The following is a 15,789-nucleotide window of genomic DNA, read 5'->3' as shown; positions in this document are numbered from 1 at the left end:
GTATCTCAACGAAAAATGACATCTTTGGATAATATACCTACATTAGCCACAAGGTGGCAATCTGAACAAGAGTAAATGTCCCTGGAGACTTCTTAAAACTACCTTATTCTCTTCAAAAATAGGCAGATTAGTCTTAGAGCTGCTCAAATTTTATATTTCTTCAGTGTCTTCCTGGACTTCTGTCTGATTTGGATATTCCAGTAACTCATAACTTACCTAATGAGTCACTGACCCATTGGATCCTCTTTCTTAACTTGATCTTGCCTCCAAAAATCCATTCAATTAAATTCTATTAATATACTGAAAAGAAAATACAAATATAACAGTGAGCTCTAAAGTAGTTAATTACACAAATTCCAACTGGTCCTTCAGTGGTCTTGGACATGATAAGCTAACATACCTGAAAGTCTTTTTAAAGGAAGTTCTTTCATAGCTTCTCTGTTTCAAAGACAAAAAGGACAAAGAGCAAACACTCTTTCCAGGCTCCATAAGTTTATTTCCCCTTGCATGACTAGGGAGTATATCCTTATCTCCTGGCTCTCAGATTTCTCACATTATCTGTCAATTGTCCTTTGGGTCATATGTTGAATTCCTTATATTCCCAGGAAAGTTTATCAGGAACCTTGAAAAGATTACCAATACTTCCTTTACCTATAAATAATTTTCTTCACAGTATGTAGTAGCTCTCTGTTCCAGAATCTGCAGTTTCTAATAAGCTGGGTTGCATACATTATCTTTACAACCTCCTTTGTGTATATGTGTAATCACTATGAGTTGTGATCTGACCAAAATGAATTTTTGACATGATGAGGACCAATTTTCATACTAAGTGAACAACATCACATTCACAATTATCATATATTGATCCTAGAACAATGGCTAATAGTTTCCAAGGAAGATCATACTTACAAGTTTGGCTATAAAGTTACCCAATCTTCTTTTCCACTTAAAAAAATTCTCCATAAACATTATATGAAGAAAAAAAATAAATGAAGACCCCTGAGAATTTAGAGAACTTCTCAGACAACTCATCTCTGTATCAGTAATCTTCTGCATCCCAGGAGATTTCAAATGGCATTTTAATCACATAGGTTTTATTTGTTGTTAGGGCACACAAGAGGTTATATCCCAAATGCTACAAAAACCAATATCTTGGACAATAGGTATCATTGCTTTTCTTAGTTTTATATAAAAATGCTTAAATCTAATTTTTGATTTGTCCCTCATTTCAAGGAGTTATGCCTTTTCCTCTTGCTATGACATACTTTATGTGAATTTCAATTTTACATCCTCTTTGTCTCTTTGTCTGTCTTTCTGTCTCTGACTGTCTCTCTGTATGTCTCTGCCTCTATCTCTCTCTGTCTCTCTACCTCTCTCTGTCTCTGTCTCCATGTCTCTCTGTGTCTGTGTCTGCCTGTCTGTCTGTTTTTTTCTTCTCTCAGATTCATTCCTAACTTAGGTTTTCAGATTTTTGGTCCCTGGTAGTGTCATGTAAAATCGAACTTTTGGAAGTGAGCTACATTTGTGTTGTATTTTTACATGGTAGTAAATTCTGATCTACCACAGGTCATAACATATCCTAAATCATCATTTCAAACAGTAACTATGCAATGGAACATGATTAAGTAAGGACATCTTAGGTAAAAAGATCTATTTGTATAGATTGCTACATTTGTTTCATGTATTACTTTTTTCCTCACATCTCATATTGAAGCTTTGAGGGAAAGCATTTCAGTGATATATTTGTTGGCTTATATATTGGAAGAAGTGAAAGTGAAATCAGGAGAACTAGATTTGACTTCAAGATCTGATCTATGATTTCTGTTTGAAGTTAAGTGACTGAACCATTGTGGTTTTTAGTTTTGTCATTTATAAAATGAGAATGACAAAATTTTCCTCTAAAAACTGTTGTAATTTATAAAATTGAAATTGCTGTATTTTGTTATTAGTATTCTTGTTATCTGTTAATTATGATTATGTCATCAATATAAATGAGACTTGAGATTTTCACAAATGAATTGATGCCTTTCATTCAATTAATATTTTTCTGTGGATACTATGCACAGAGTCTTGTCCCAGTTTCTTGTAGTAGAGAGAAAACTGCAAAAATAGTTCTCAATCTTAGGGAACTTACAGTAAAACATATACACAGACAAGAGAATACAAGATACATTGAAAAGGGTCAGTTTTAGAAACTAGGCTTCCTGTAAGTGGTGACCCACTAGCTGAGACATGAAGGAAGCTTGACATTTTAAGAAGCAGAGATGAGGTAGGGTCTTTGGAGCATGGAGGATAACCTGTGCAGAGATGAGGATAGAATTCTGAGTTTGGGAACAGAAGTAGACTAGTTTGGATGAAATAGGGAATATGTGTAAGATAGTAAAGTGAAATAAATCTGAAGAGGTAGATTGGATTCAGATTCTACTCTAAATATTAAACTACAGAAGTCTTATTTTATCCTCAAGACAATAAGGGATCTCTTCAAGTCTTGAACAACAAGTGATTTGGTTATCGATGTGCTTTAGGGAAATCATTTTTGTGGGTTTTTAGAAAGTCATTTAGAGTAATGAGAGACTAAACTTCTAAGTAAGAGGATTTTGAAATAATCCAAGTGATTAATTCCAGGATTATAAATCACAGTACATGGGAGGAGGGGACCTTAACAGAAATAGGAAATTATGGAAATAAGTGGTTTTAGGTTGAAGATTGAGAATTAGTTCCTTTTTGGACTTGTGAAATTTGAAATGCCTTTGGAGCATCTAGGTAAAAAATTTACTACTGGTGATGTGGAGAATTTAGGAGTTTAGGACTGGATCTATAAGTTTTGTGATTCAATGAAAGGAGGAATAAATGGCAGTGGAAAGTAATGATATCATTGAGAATGCACAGAAAAAGAGGAGAAGTCTAGACTGGGGTCACATTGACAGTTTAGGAGTCTTTATGGAGATCATGAACTGGTAAAGGAGCCTGAGATGTAAAGGTTGGGTGGGAAGGAGGAATACTAGTACCAGGAGAGCCAGTGTCATGAAAACTCATGAGGAGAAGTTGGTTCCATGAAGAGTAGTTGGTTCATTTTGTCCTGTGTTTGGTAGAAGCCAATAATCAATCAATCTACAAATACTTTAAAGCACCCCGTTATATTTAAGCACCTTTATTAGGTGCTATTGCTATTTATTCTTTATTTTAAAAGTAGTGATAACTTGATTTGTTTGTGAACTGGATTTAAGTGAGACAGAGTTGCACAAAGTCATCAGCCTCACTCTGTCTTCCAGAGTTATTAAAGTCCAATGGCAAGAAAAAAGTCAGGACAACTACTGATGGTCTTGGATTCAGTGGATGACCCTGACCAGGCCCTACCTCTTAACAACTCTGTGTACATAGCAGTTGCGACAAATTGTTGTCATCCATCCATTCTGCCAGGGGAAGTCTCTACAAGCTTCAGGTAGACACTCCCCATTCCCTGATCCCCTATATTCTTCACATTTAAATGAAGATTTTGAAAATATTATGATTTAGAAATTATTGGTAAGTTTGTAGGGAATAGGTTCAGTGAAGTGATGGGATAAATCTATATTATTATGGCTTAAAAAGTGAATGGAAGTTAAGAAAGGATACACAACAAGGTTAGATTCCCCCCACCCAAGAATTGATTGAGAAAGAGGAGAGATATAGTATGATAACTTAAAAGGTTGTAAAGGTCAGATGAAAGTTTTTTTTTTTTTTGCAAGGCAATGGGGTTAAGTGGCATGCCCAAGGCCACACAGCTAGATACTTATTAAGTGCCTGAGGTCAGATTTGAACTCAGGTACTCCTGACTCCAGGACCGATGCTCTATCCACTGAGCCACCTAGCCGCCGCCTCACTGTGCCACTTAGCTGCTCCCAAGATGAAAGTTTTTTAAGAACAATTCTGAGCCCATGTGTAGGAAGAAAGAAAGAAGCCCATAGATAAAATTAAAGAGGTGTTTTTCAATGAGGGAAGCTCGGGTTTGAAAAAGGAGAGAAGTCAATGGAAGAAGTAGAAGTATTAGAGAAAAGAAGGACCAACTCTTTTTTCAGGAATTGTTGCAAAGTCAATAAGGGGTGATTCTAAGAAATTTTGAACTGTAGAAGTGGAAATAAAAGGGAGTCTCAGCATAATCATTTCTTTTGTCATAAAGGTAGTATGCGAAGTCCTACATTTTTGAGAGGATAGGGTGAAGTAGGAGTATTGAAAATTTTACTTAGCACTCTTCAAATTTCTTTGAATTTAAGTGTGCTTTTTCCCCTTGGGGGCACAAAGATCTGGATCATAGACTCATAAATGAACATTATGGTAAGATACATTCTCAGCTAAACATTATCTCAATATTTCATATTCTTTCTTATTGGACTTAAGAGAGAAGAAATATGAGTTTACTGTTGGTAGTAATAAGATAATTCCAGGAAAAAGGAATATTTAGGATAATTCTTTTATTTTAAATGTAGCAAGAATCAACAAATGAAAAATATCACAAATATAGTTAGGTTGTTGAAGGCAATATTATAAACACATACACGATATAACTCTATCTCTATCATCTATATCTATATCTATATCTATATCTATATCTATATCTATATCTATATCTATCTCTATCTCTATCTCTATCTCTATCTCTATCTCTATATCTATATCTATCTATATCTATATCTATATCTATATCTATATCTATATCTATATCTATATCTATATCTATATCTATATCTATATCTATATCTATATCTATATCTATATCTATCTCTATCTCTATCTCTATCTCTATCTCTATCTCTATCTATCTATATATGTAAGTTCTCCTTTGTAAGAGATATTTGTAAGTCAAGGAACACAAATTCAACAGATTGATCATTTTGAGAATATATATATTTATATATATTTCTAGTCTGCTGCATTTGAAATTGATCAGAAAAGATAAACTGAGAAAACTCTCTGAGCAAGAGAATATTTGTTAGCAAGGACATGCTGCCTTGTCAATAAATTGTTCAATGGGTTCTATATATTAATGCCAAGGAACCTGAACAAGAGGATAGTTCTATTATTTTATATTTGGGAGAGTACAGAACAAAGAACAAAATAGAGTAGATGACATCAAAGAATTAAGGGCAACATGATTGATTAGAGAGTTGAGGTCCAAGGAACAATATGATTGATTGGTAATTTAGTAATAGAGGCTAGCAATCACTCTCCTTTTCTCATGAGAATAAGAATTGCTTATTGGACAAGGAACCAGACTTCCATAAAAGGTAGCTTGGAAGTAGAGAGACATTAGATGAAATCCCCTCCCCCCATTTATCTCATTCTATTTTTTTGCAGGGCAATGTGGTTAAGTGACTTACCCAAGGCCAGACAGCTAGGTAATTATTAAGTGTCTGAGGTCAGATTTGAACCCAGGTACTGCTGACTCCCAGACTAGTGCTCTATTCACTGCACCACCTAGCTACTCCATCCCAGTTTATCTCCAAAGCCTAGTTAAATTCCTTAAGGCAAAAATAGATCAGTGATTCGCAAAGAAGCTGGCTTTCTACAATTAACCCATTATAGACCAGTTGTATCTGAAATAATTTCAGAGACAAAGAACTATGACTTAAGTAATTATAGAACAAAATCAATTAATTGTAAATACCATCAATAAATAAATGACAAAGGGTGAATCTCAATCTTTGCAATTCCATCAACTATCTGTCAAGCAATATTAAGTAGCATTTCCTTCTGAAGACATGATTTGTCATTATTTTGATTGAGGTTGTCCTCTTATGATAAATTGTTCTACTGGGTTCAATCTGTATCAGTCAATGAAAGTGTTTTCATATTACTCCAAAGCACTCATATTCATCACTTCTTATATATCAATAATTTGTTACTCCTTTCCTATACCAGAATTTGTTCAGTTATTAGGTTGAGCAAGAGTTTTCCATTTTTTTTATTTAGAAACATCAGAGGTCCTCCATAAGAAATTTCCCATGCTTGTTTAGGCTGGCGTTATCTAGTTTAATGTTAGCCCTTTATAATAATACCAAGTTCCAGGAGCAAAATAAATTGAGAAGACTTTAAATTCAGACTGCAAGAGTCATTTTTTTTGCAAGGCAATGGGGTTAAGTGGCTTGCCCAAGGCCACACAGCTAGGTACTTATTAAATGTCTGAGACTGGATTTGAACTCAGGTACTCCTGACTCCAGGGCCAGTGCTCTGTCCACTGTGCCACCTAGCTGCCCATCTGAGAGTCATTTTGGAAACCAAGATTTTCCTCCTAATCATTTAATATGAGATGGATTACATCTTCAAATGTGGAAAATTGTCCTTTGAGGGGTGAAGGATCACCATGAAGACTATATGGAAGTATTAACAATGGTGATTAGTTGGAAGGACAGATTTTACACTTGGATAGAGTCTCTGAAAATATTTGAGATAGGTTTCCATGGTGGAAATTGAATTATACTCTTCACTCTTACAGACTCTTTCACACACAATGAAAAATCTGCCAAATCACACAATATTGTTGATTCATGGGGAAAAATTTGGAAGAAAGAAATGTGTTCATTTATGCTTTCTTTATGCCATCCTGTCATGATGCATAGGACTCAGGTGTGGAAATAGGCTGTAGGTGATCAGTGAAGGTTTCTTGAATATATATCAATAGAAATCTATAAATTTTAGTTCTATATTCAATTAAACTTCTTTTTCTTCTAATAGGTTCTCTTTCCAAGACAGATGTCTGCCAATAGCTGCAGTGCTGTAAGTGAATTCATTCTTTTAGGGTTAACAGAGGATCCAATCCTTCGTGTCATTCTCTTTGTGATATTTCTGGGCGTTTATGCTGTCACCTTAATTAGTAACCTTAGCATCATCACATTGATCAGAAAAAGCTCCCAACTTCACACTCCAATGTACCTTTTCCTCAGCCACTTGGCTTTTGTAGACTCTGCATACTCCTCAATTGTCACACCTGTTATGCTCAAGAATTTTCTTGAGACTAAAAGCACAATATCTCTTGGAGGCTGTGCGGCCCAAATTTTCTGTGGGGCCACTTTTGGGACAGCTGAATGATTCCTGCTGGCTGTGATGGCCTATGATCGATATGTAGCCATCTGTAGTCCCCTACTCTACTCTACCAACATGTCTGCTAGGGTCTGTACTCTATTATTCATCTCATCCTACCTGGGTGGTTGTGCAAATGCTTGGATCTTCATAAGTTGCTTAATGAACTGGTCCTTCTGTGGGCCCAACCAAATCAATCATTTTTTTCTGTGATTATACACCATTTTTGAAGCTTTCCTACTCCCAACATGACCTTGATGAAATTCTTCCTGCTGCCTCCAGTGGGTCAGTAATTGTGATCACAGTGCTAATTATCATAATATCATATATCTACATCCTCTTCTCTGTCCTGAAGATAAGCTCTACTGAAGGGAGATCCAAAGCTTTCTCAACTTGTACCTCCCACCTCACAGCAGTCACTTTGTTCTATGGTACCATTACATTCATTTATGTGATGCCTAAGTCCAACTATTCTATGGATATAGATAAAGTCACGTCTGTTTTCTACATTGTAGTGATTCCAATGTTGAACCCCTTGATCTACAGCCTCAGAAACAAAGAAGTAAAAGGGGCCTTGAAAAAAGTGATGAGTAAAAAACACCTTTTATCATGAATTTAATTCAATAGAACACGTATATATTAAATTATACCATATTCCAGGCACTTTGTAAGGTGCAAAAACAAAAATTAAACTGCCTTTTCCCAAAAAGGATCTAATATTTTACTGATATAATTCTTTTTAAGTAATACCGGTAAATAGGTTTTAGAATAGGTGTTTTTAATTATGATAGGTTAAATTTATGAATTTAAAAGTTGATTGCAAAGATCTGTTCCACAAACACAAAGCTCCCACATATACAAAGGTGTAATGAGAAATCTCTTTTTGCTTTTCTTTGGGCTCATGACTGTCATGGGAAATTTTGCAATACTAATTTTCTATTAATTTGTGGGGGTTGATCTTTATATTCACATTATTATAGTCATTGTGTGAATATATTATGTTCTTGGCTCTGCTGCCATCACTTTATGACAGCTAGGTGGCACAGTGGACAGAACACCGGCACTGGAGTAAGGAAGATCTGAGTTCTAATTTGACCTCAGACTCCTGACACTTACAGTGTGACCTCTTATCTGGGACCATCTCTAGTCAACTTGATTCATTTCTGGCTACTGGACCCAGAAGATTCCAGAGGAGAAAGTGAGGTTGGTGATTTAGCACAGCATCCCCTCAGTCAAAGCTAATGCACTTGCTTCTTATGGCAACCCCTCCCTGATGTCAAGGTTCTTCAACAGGTCATTTACATCTCTTCTATGTTTTTATATTAATCATACTTACTGCTTCTAAAAGCATCATTATATTCCATTATAGTCATGTGTCACAATTTGTTTAATCATTCATCAATTACTGGCTATCCATTATGTTAAATGAAAATTCAGAGACAGTTTCTGGGAATTTAATAATCAGTTTATTTATTGTGACTAATAAATCATTAATAAAATGATTTCATTGATATGCTTGGAAACCAAATATACTCACTGATCTTTGAATGTTCCATAAACCTTTGGAAAAAAGGATATACCCAACAGAGGATATCAGTTCTGTTTGGTTAACAATCAATGATAGTGTGTTAATGAGGAACAGGGCAAAAAGTCTTCAGTTCCTCCTGTGGAGAATATGATCTTATAATGAGACTCAGTCACATTCAGCAATCTAGATTTAAAAGAACTCATCTCTACTCACGCTGCTCTAGCTGTTGTTACCCTTTATAAACTGGGTCACCCTAAATTCTAATGGAAAGTTGGAAAGAAAGGGATTTATTTTCTAAGAGCAATATCTCACTTAAACTGAATTCTATCTATAGGACTTCTAGTTGGGTGGGGTTCCATACAAGATAAAAAAAAATGTACTCCAAGGATATGGACAATCTCAACTATCAGCAATGTCCTTTACAAACTGGATGAACAACCTCCAGGGGTAAGTTTCTGAATAAGGAAATAAAAAGGAAGCTTAATCTTAAGTAATAATTGGTTTTTAATACAAGAGAAAAGTAATCATTTCTCTCACTGCTTTGTTTCCAATTCTTTGCTACCACAAAAGTGATGTTCTAACTATTTTGGCATGTGGGCACTTTATTTTATCAGTGACTACATTTGTGGCATAATACAGCTATCAAAATATATTTTTCTACATCATTACTCTTTGTGAGGGGTGAAGAGAAGCTAGAAGAAATTAGAACATTTTAAAACAAAAGTTATCAATAAAAAACAATTTAAAAGATAAAACTCTTCAAAACCTAGTTGGCTACTTCCTTTTTTTCAGATTTACAATTTACTTCCATCCAGGCAATGTCCATTCCAATCTAGCTACAATGGACTATTTGTCCTTCCCCCACCTTCTGTGTCTTTACACTGCCTGTCTCATAGGCCTGATATACTTTGCTCCCCAACATCTGCTGCTGTACAAGTCTGTGCTTGCATTCTGTAAGAAACCTTTTCTGGCTTCTCATGCTAATAGTAGCCTCTTCTCATGCTAATAGCAGCTTCTTCTCTAAGATGATCTTCCATTTACTCTGCCAATAATTACATTCTAGCATGGAGGGCTTTGTGGACACTCAAGGGATGAACTGTTCGAATGCATACTTTCCGAAGTTCTCCTCTATTATAAAGTCTTAAAATAAGGTGCTGACAAAAGACCATATGTGCATTTTGAGAACCTGCCTATCCAAGTATGATGGAGTTCCTCATTATTAGAATACTGGTCTCCTGGGATGAAAACATTGACTCTCCAAACTCATGAAACAAACTAAGCTATATGTCTAAGAAGGGTTGTGAGCATCAGGTAAAATGTTTCACCTAGGTTAAAGTAGGAGTGAAAAGATTCTTTATCTATTCCTATCTGCCCCTCACTTTTCTACTGTGGACACTGAGAGTCTTTTCCAGTTACTCATCCTCCTCCTACTAAATGTGACTTTCTTCTTAGTCTTCAACCTTGGCTTCATCATTTTAGAAGGGTCTTAATAAGCATGGAAGAATGTTGAAGGCCATATGCCCTAATTGGATGAGTTTGTCAAATCCTGTTGGGCTCATATTTGTCAAGTTTCATACCTTTGTTTCACTTTGGGAAGTAAGAGAATAAAAATAAACATGTTCTGAGACAGGATTCTCAGGTTGCTCCCTTAACCAAAATGGATGGAGTTACTGTTCAAATGCTGCACCATAACAGTTTCTCTTGAAACTGTTGTGCATTGTGGCCAGACTCACTCTCACCTTGTGCATATCTAGCTTTTCATTAAGTTTTTTTCTATGGGAAAGAAGAAAAAGAAAAAAAAAAGAGAGCCCTGCCTCTTGAGGATCCTTTGGTAAGGTAACTACTACAAATGCAAAATATTCCTGAGTTCTCTTTGTTCCTTTGATTTTGCAGTGATGACGGCAGGGAACATGAAAGGGGGTGAAGGGTTACAAGAATTGCAGAGTTTTAGGCTGTAATATATGCAGTGGAGTGAGGATACAATCTCCCCTTAAAGATGCTGCTTTCTGAATGACTTGTAATGAATTTGCCTTGAAGAAATTTAGAATGAGTAGAGATATTCTATAAATAATTTTGATATCCAGAGAAGTTTCTTAGAACTCTTACAATTAGGGTACATTTTAAAAGAGGATTAAGCACTAGAGATAATTGAACTGAAAAGATTATTAATTGAAGTAGAAAGTAAAAAAGATTAGATGATTATTTTTATAATTGAAATGTTTTTCAGAGTTCTGACTACTGTAATACTATAATTTTTTTAGTATTCTTGGAATTTCTTAAGTATTTCCAAAACATAATTGCTCACTCACAAGCAAAATAAAAATGAATCCAATGAAGTGATAAGGACCAATTTTCATACGTAGTGAACATTGTCACAGGGATAGATGCCAAATATTAATTCTTTAGAACTTTAGAACTTCCATAGCAGATTTTACCTGGTTTGGCTAACTCTATTGTTATCCAATTTTGTTTTTCCATTAAAAAAAATCCTAGGTAAAGATATACAAAGTAAAAAATAAGTGAAACCTCCTGAGACTTTAGAGAACTTCTTAAATACCTCACCTCTGTGTGAGTAATTTTCTCAATCCCAGTGGATTTTATTTGGCATTTAGATGATATCAACTATATTTTGTATTAGGATGCTCAAGGGTTTAGATCCCAAATGCTACAAAAGGGAATATAAATATTTCCTCACAGTGCAAACATTGGTCCTTGGAGTTTAAAGTGATCATCTTAATATACCTGGTCTCTTATAGGGTTCCATGAAGTTAGAGATTTGCAAGTGAGGTATATGCATGAAATAGTATTACAGCTTGTAAGTAAGGTAATTCTGAAATACCTCCTGAGACAACATTACAACTGGTAAGTAACTGATAGAACATAGATAACAACACCATGCTTAAGATCTATGTGTACATATATACATTTGTTTAAAGTTATTACTTTTTCCCCAAAATTCAGACAAGCTTTAGTTGGAGGAATTTCAGTGATATATTCATTGGTTGATGTAGTGGAAAGAGAATTGGACTTGAAGTCAGCAGAGCTGTGTTTGAATCCCTTGTCTAAGTCTATTGACTGTGACTGTGATAGTGGGTAAGTGACTTTATCTCTGTGACACTAAGTTATCTCATCTGTAAAATGAGAATAAAAATATTTTCCCCTAAGTATTGTAGGGAGAAAGTAATATATATGAAATTTAAATTGTGGTATTGAATTATTAGAATTCCTGTCATCTGCTTATTATGATTATGTTAAATGAGACTTAAGATTTTCAAAAGTGAGTTGGTGACCTCCATTCAACTAATATTTTTCTTTGCCCAAGATACAAATAGCTTTGTCCAAGTCACTGGGGATTGAAAGAAAATAGAAAACAGTCCTTAATCTCAGGGATCTTAAATTCTATTTGAGAGAAAGGATAAAATATTTACTTAAGTCAAAAAAAGTTGAGACGGGTCAGAGATTTCGAAAGTAGGCTTTCTGTAACTGGTAAAATGAAGGAAGATTCTCAGAAGCAGAGATAAAGTAGGGCATTTGGAGCATAGAGGATGACCTATGCAGAGAGACAGAGAAGAGGATAGAATTAGAGATTGATTTCAGGATTGTAAACTAGCCTTCCTGGAAGGATGATGGGACCTTCTGCAGTAGATAAATCGTTTTCGATCGCAGGTTGGAGGTAAAATGATTTCTCTTTTGAAGTGCTTTTGGAACATTTACTGAGAAATATCCAACTATGCGGGATGTGTGGATTGGAGTTCAGGGCTGAATTTACTGATTTAGGATTCATTTGGAGATGTTATGACCATGGAAGCTAATGAGTTCATTTAGAAGGTATTGAAAAAGAAGAGAGGATATAAGACAGGACCTGGAAAACATTTGTGATTACGATTTAGCACAGGGATAATAATCTGTCAAAGGAGCCTAGGAAGGAAAGGTCAGACAGGTATGTGGAATAATTATTTTTAGAAGAGGAAAGAAAAGGGATCTCACAGAAGCAGTCTTTCTTTTGTTATAAAAGTAGTTTATAATGTCTTCTCTTGAGAGGGAAGTATAAATTACCTCTTAACTCTAAAAATTTTTATTTAGTTAAGGCATTCATTTTTGCTGTGATCCAAAAAAGAGGGAGAGAGAGTTAACCATAGAACCATCAATAAGTATTATAATTATATAACATGATATAACATGATACAAAATGATAAAAATGATATATAAAATATTGTGGTACTGTTTATCTCAGAGAAAGATAGAGATAAACTGAGATAAACAGTACCACAATATTTTATATATCATTTTTAATGAATTGAGAAGAGAAGAAAAATGAGTTTAGAATTGAGATTAATAAGACCATTTCAGGAAAAAGTATCATTTAAAATAATTTCTTCCACATTTGAATGTAGCAAGCTTTAACAAATACACATTTCAAGATAGTTAAACTATCTTAAAATAAATGTATCATATAAATACATATATAAAAGTATTTATATACATATAAATTTATACCACTATTTTCTCTTGTGCATTTTGAAAATGTTTTGTTCTTGTTCTTTTCATCACTCATGCCTTTTACAATCCAGCTAAACTAAGCCCTCCCTTATAAGAGACACATATTGTCATGGAAACCAAATCAACAGATTCACCATATCTGAGAATCCACATCTCATTCTGTACCTCTAGGCCATCACGTTTCTAACAAAAAATGATGGATAATATTTCTTCATCATTCTTATGATGTCATAACTTGTCAATATTTTTAGTCTAAGTTTTGAGATTTTTCGAAGAAGTTAACCCTCTCATGCTTATTACCCATCATATAAATTGCTGTTCTAGGTCTACTGAACTCATTCTGCATCAATTAATGAAAGTGTTTCCATATTACTCCAAAGTAGTGTTATTCATCACTACTTAAGGTCCTTAAAGTTGTCACCACTTTATGATACCACAATTTGCTCAGTTCATCTGCAATTGAAGAATACAGTAGGTAAACAAGATATTATTGCAGCATTAAGAACAGATATATTCAATTGTTTTTACCTAGAAACAGCAACATTTCCTTAGGAAATTTTCACTAATCCTTCCGCCTATCAATAATTAGCTTAATGGTGGGTCTTTGAAGAAATGTCAAGTTCTGGGAATAAAATTCAATGAGGAGACTCAGGATTTAGATTATTTATTCCTGCTCTCTAATCATTTATAACCCAAGGACCATCATGGAAATCAGGACTTTCTTTATAGTCAATTGGTGGATAATACCACATGTGGAAAATGATTCAGTGAAAGGTGAAGGAACACTGAGAAGACTTTATTTCTTTTGAAGGGATTAACAATGGTGGTTAGTTGGCATAGGAGTATTTACTAATTTGGTTATAGTCTCTGAATATACTTAAAATTAAGGTTCTAATGAGGTGAATAAATGATCTTCATTCTTACAGACTTCATCATACATGGCAAAATTGGTAAATCATACAATATGGTTGATCCAGAGAAAAAATACATTCAATTTTCCTTTGCTTATGGGCACCCTGTCATGATATATAGGAACTAAGAAAATGAGTAAGATAGTAGATTTTGTCAGTAGGTGGCCAGTGAATGTTTCTTGAATACAACAGAGGACATATCCAAATCTTAATTCTGTACTTTATTTTAATCTCTTTTTCTTCTATTAGGCTATCTTCCAAGACAGATGTCTGGCAATAACTGCACTTCTGTGGCTGAATTCATTATTTTGGGGTTAACAGATGATCCAATCCTTCGTGTCATCTTCTTTGTGATATTCCTAGGTTTCTATGCTGTCACCTTATTTAGTAACCTTAGTATAATCACACTAATCAGAAAAAGTTCCCAACTTCACACTCCAATGTACCTTTTCCTCAGTCACTTGGCATTTGTGGATATTGGATATTCCTCTTCTGTCACACCTGTTATGCTCAAGAACTTCCTTGTGGACAAAACCATAATCCCCTTTGAAGGCTGTGTGACCCAACTATTCTTTGTAGTCATCTTTGGGTCATCTGAATGTTTCCTGCTGGCTGTGATGGCCTATGATCGGTATATGGCCATTTGTAACCCTCTACTCTATTCTACCAAAATGCCTCCTAGAGTCTGTACTATATTACTTATGACATCCTATTTTGGGGGTTATGTAAATGCTTGGTGCTTCACTGCTTGCTTATTGAGCTTGTCCTTCTGTAGTCACAATAAGATAAATCACTTTTTCTGTGATTTGGCACCACTTTTGAAACTTTCTACCTACCAAGATGATTTTGCTGAAATTCTTCCTTCTGCCTCTGCTGGGTCAGTAATTGTGATCACAATTCTAATTATCATAATCTCTTATGTATATATTCTCTTCTCTGTTCTGAAGATAAGCTCCACTGAGGGAAGATCCAAAGCTTTCTCAACTTGTACCTCCCACCTCACAGCAGTCACTCTCTTTTATAGCACCCTTACATTCATTTATGTGATGCCCAAGTCTAGCTACTCAACAGATGAGAATAAAGTGGTGTCAGTTTTCTATATGGTAATCATCCCCATGTTGAACCCTCTGATCTACAGTCTAAGGAACAATGAAGTAAAGGGGGCCCTGAGAAAACTAATGAGTAAGAAACATTATTTTTCATGAATTCAGCTCAAGTAAACACTACAACACTGATTTTGGGGATGCAAGGAAAAGAAATGAAACATTCCCTTCCTTTAAGGATCTTATGTTTTTCTGATATAATGCTTAGAAATAAATGATGCCAACAATTAGACTTTAGAAAAAAATATACAATATTTTGATTTTGATGGGTTAAATTTTTAAAATTAAATATTGATTACAAAGGTCAGAATACATGCAAAATTCAGCAAACAAAACTAAAAATGTGTATTCAACTGTCTTGTCATTGTTCTTTGGGTTCAAGATTTATTTTAAATTTTGTAACACTGATTTTATATTGGTTTGTGGGAATCTTTCTGTTTACATTGTTATTGTTGTTATGTGTGTTTTTTTTCTTTGAAAGGGACTGTTGTGTGTGGGAGTACTGGCCTGAGGTAGTAAAGCTTTATCACCTGGTGTCCTGGAGCACCAGAGTGTTGTTTTGCTGGTTGATTGGAGAGTACTAGGGGAGTGGGAGTGGACCAGGGACTGGGAAGGATATTTAAGCACTTGTATTTGGTTTAATAAATGGAGAACTTGTCATTTTTGTCTCCCACCTCTTCAATGTTCACCT

At 34.8% G+C, this 15,789-nt stretch overlaps 1 protein-coding gene and 1 pseudogene across 1 annotated transcript; both read left to right on the top strand.

Moving 5' to 3' along the window:
- Positions 1 to 6,729: 6,729 nt before the first annotated feature.
- Positions 6,730 to 7,669, top strand: LOC141516474 (olfactory receptor 5P80-like; annotated as a pseudogene).
- Positions 7,670 to 14,261: 6,592 nt separating this feature from the next.
- Positions 14,262 to 15,200, top strand: LOC141516472 (olfactory receptor 5P80-like). The gene has a single exon (XM_074227544.1). The coding sequence runs from the start codon at positions 14,262 to 14,264 to the stop codon at positions 15,198 to 15,200; it is 939 nt and encodes a 312-aa protein (XP_074083645.1).
- The last annotated feature ends 589 nt before the right edge of the window (positions 15,201 to 15,789 follow it).

The sequence above is a fragment of the Macrotis lagotis genome, chromosome 3, assembly GCF_037893015.1.
Source record: "Macrotis lagotis isolate mMagLag1 chromosome 3, bilby.v1.9.chrom.fasta, whole genome shotgun sequence".
Lineage (NCBI taxonomy): Eukaryota > Metazoa > Chordata > Mammalia > Peramelemorphia > Peramelidae > Macrotis > Macrotis lagotis.
This window is presented reverse-complemented; position numbering and strand designations above follow the sequence as displayed.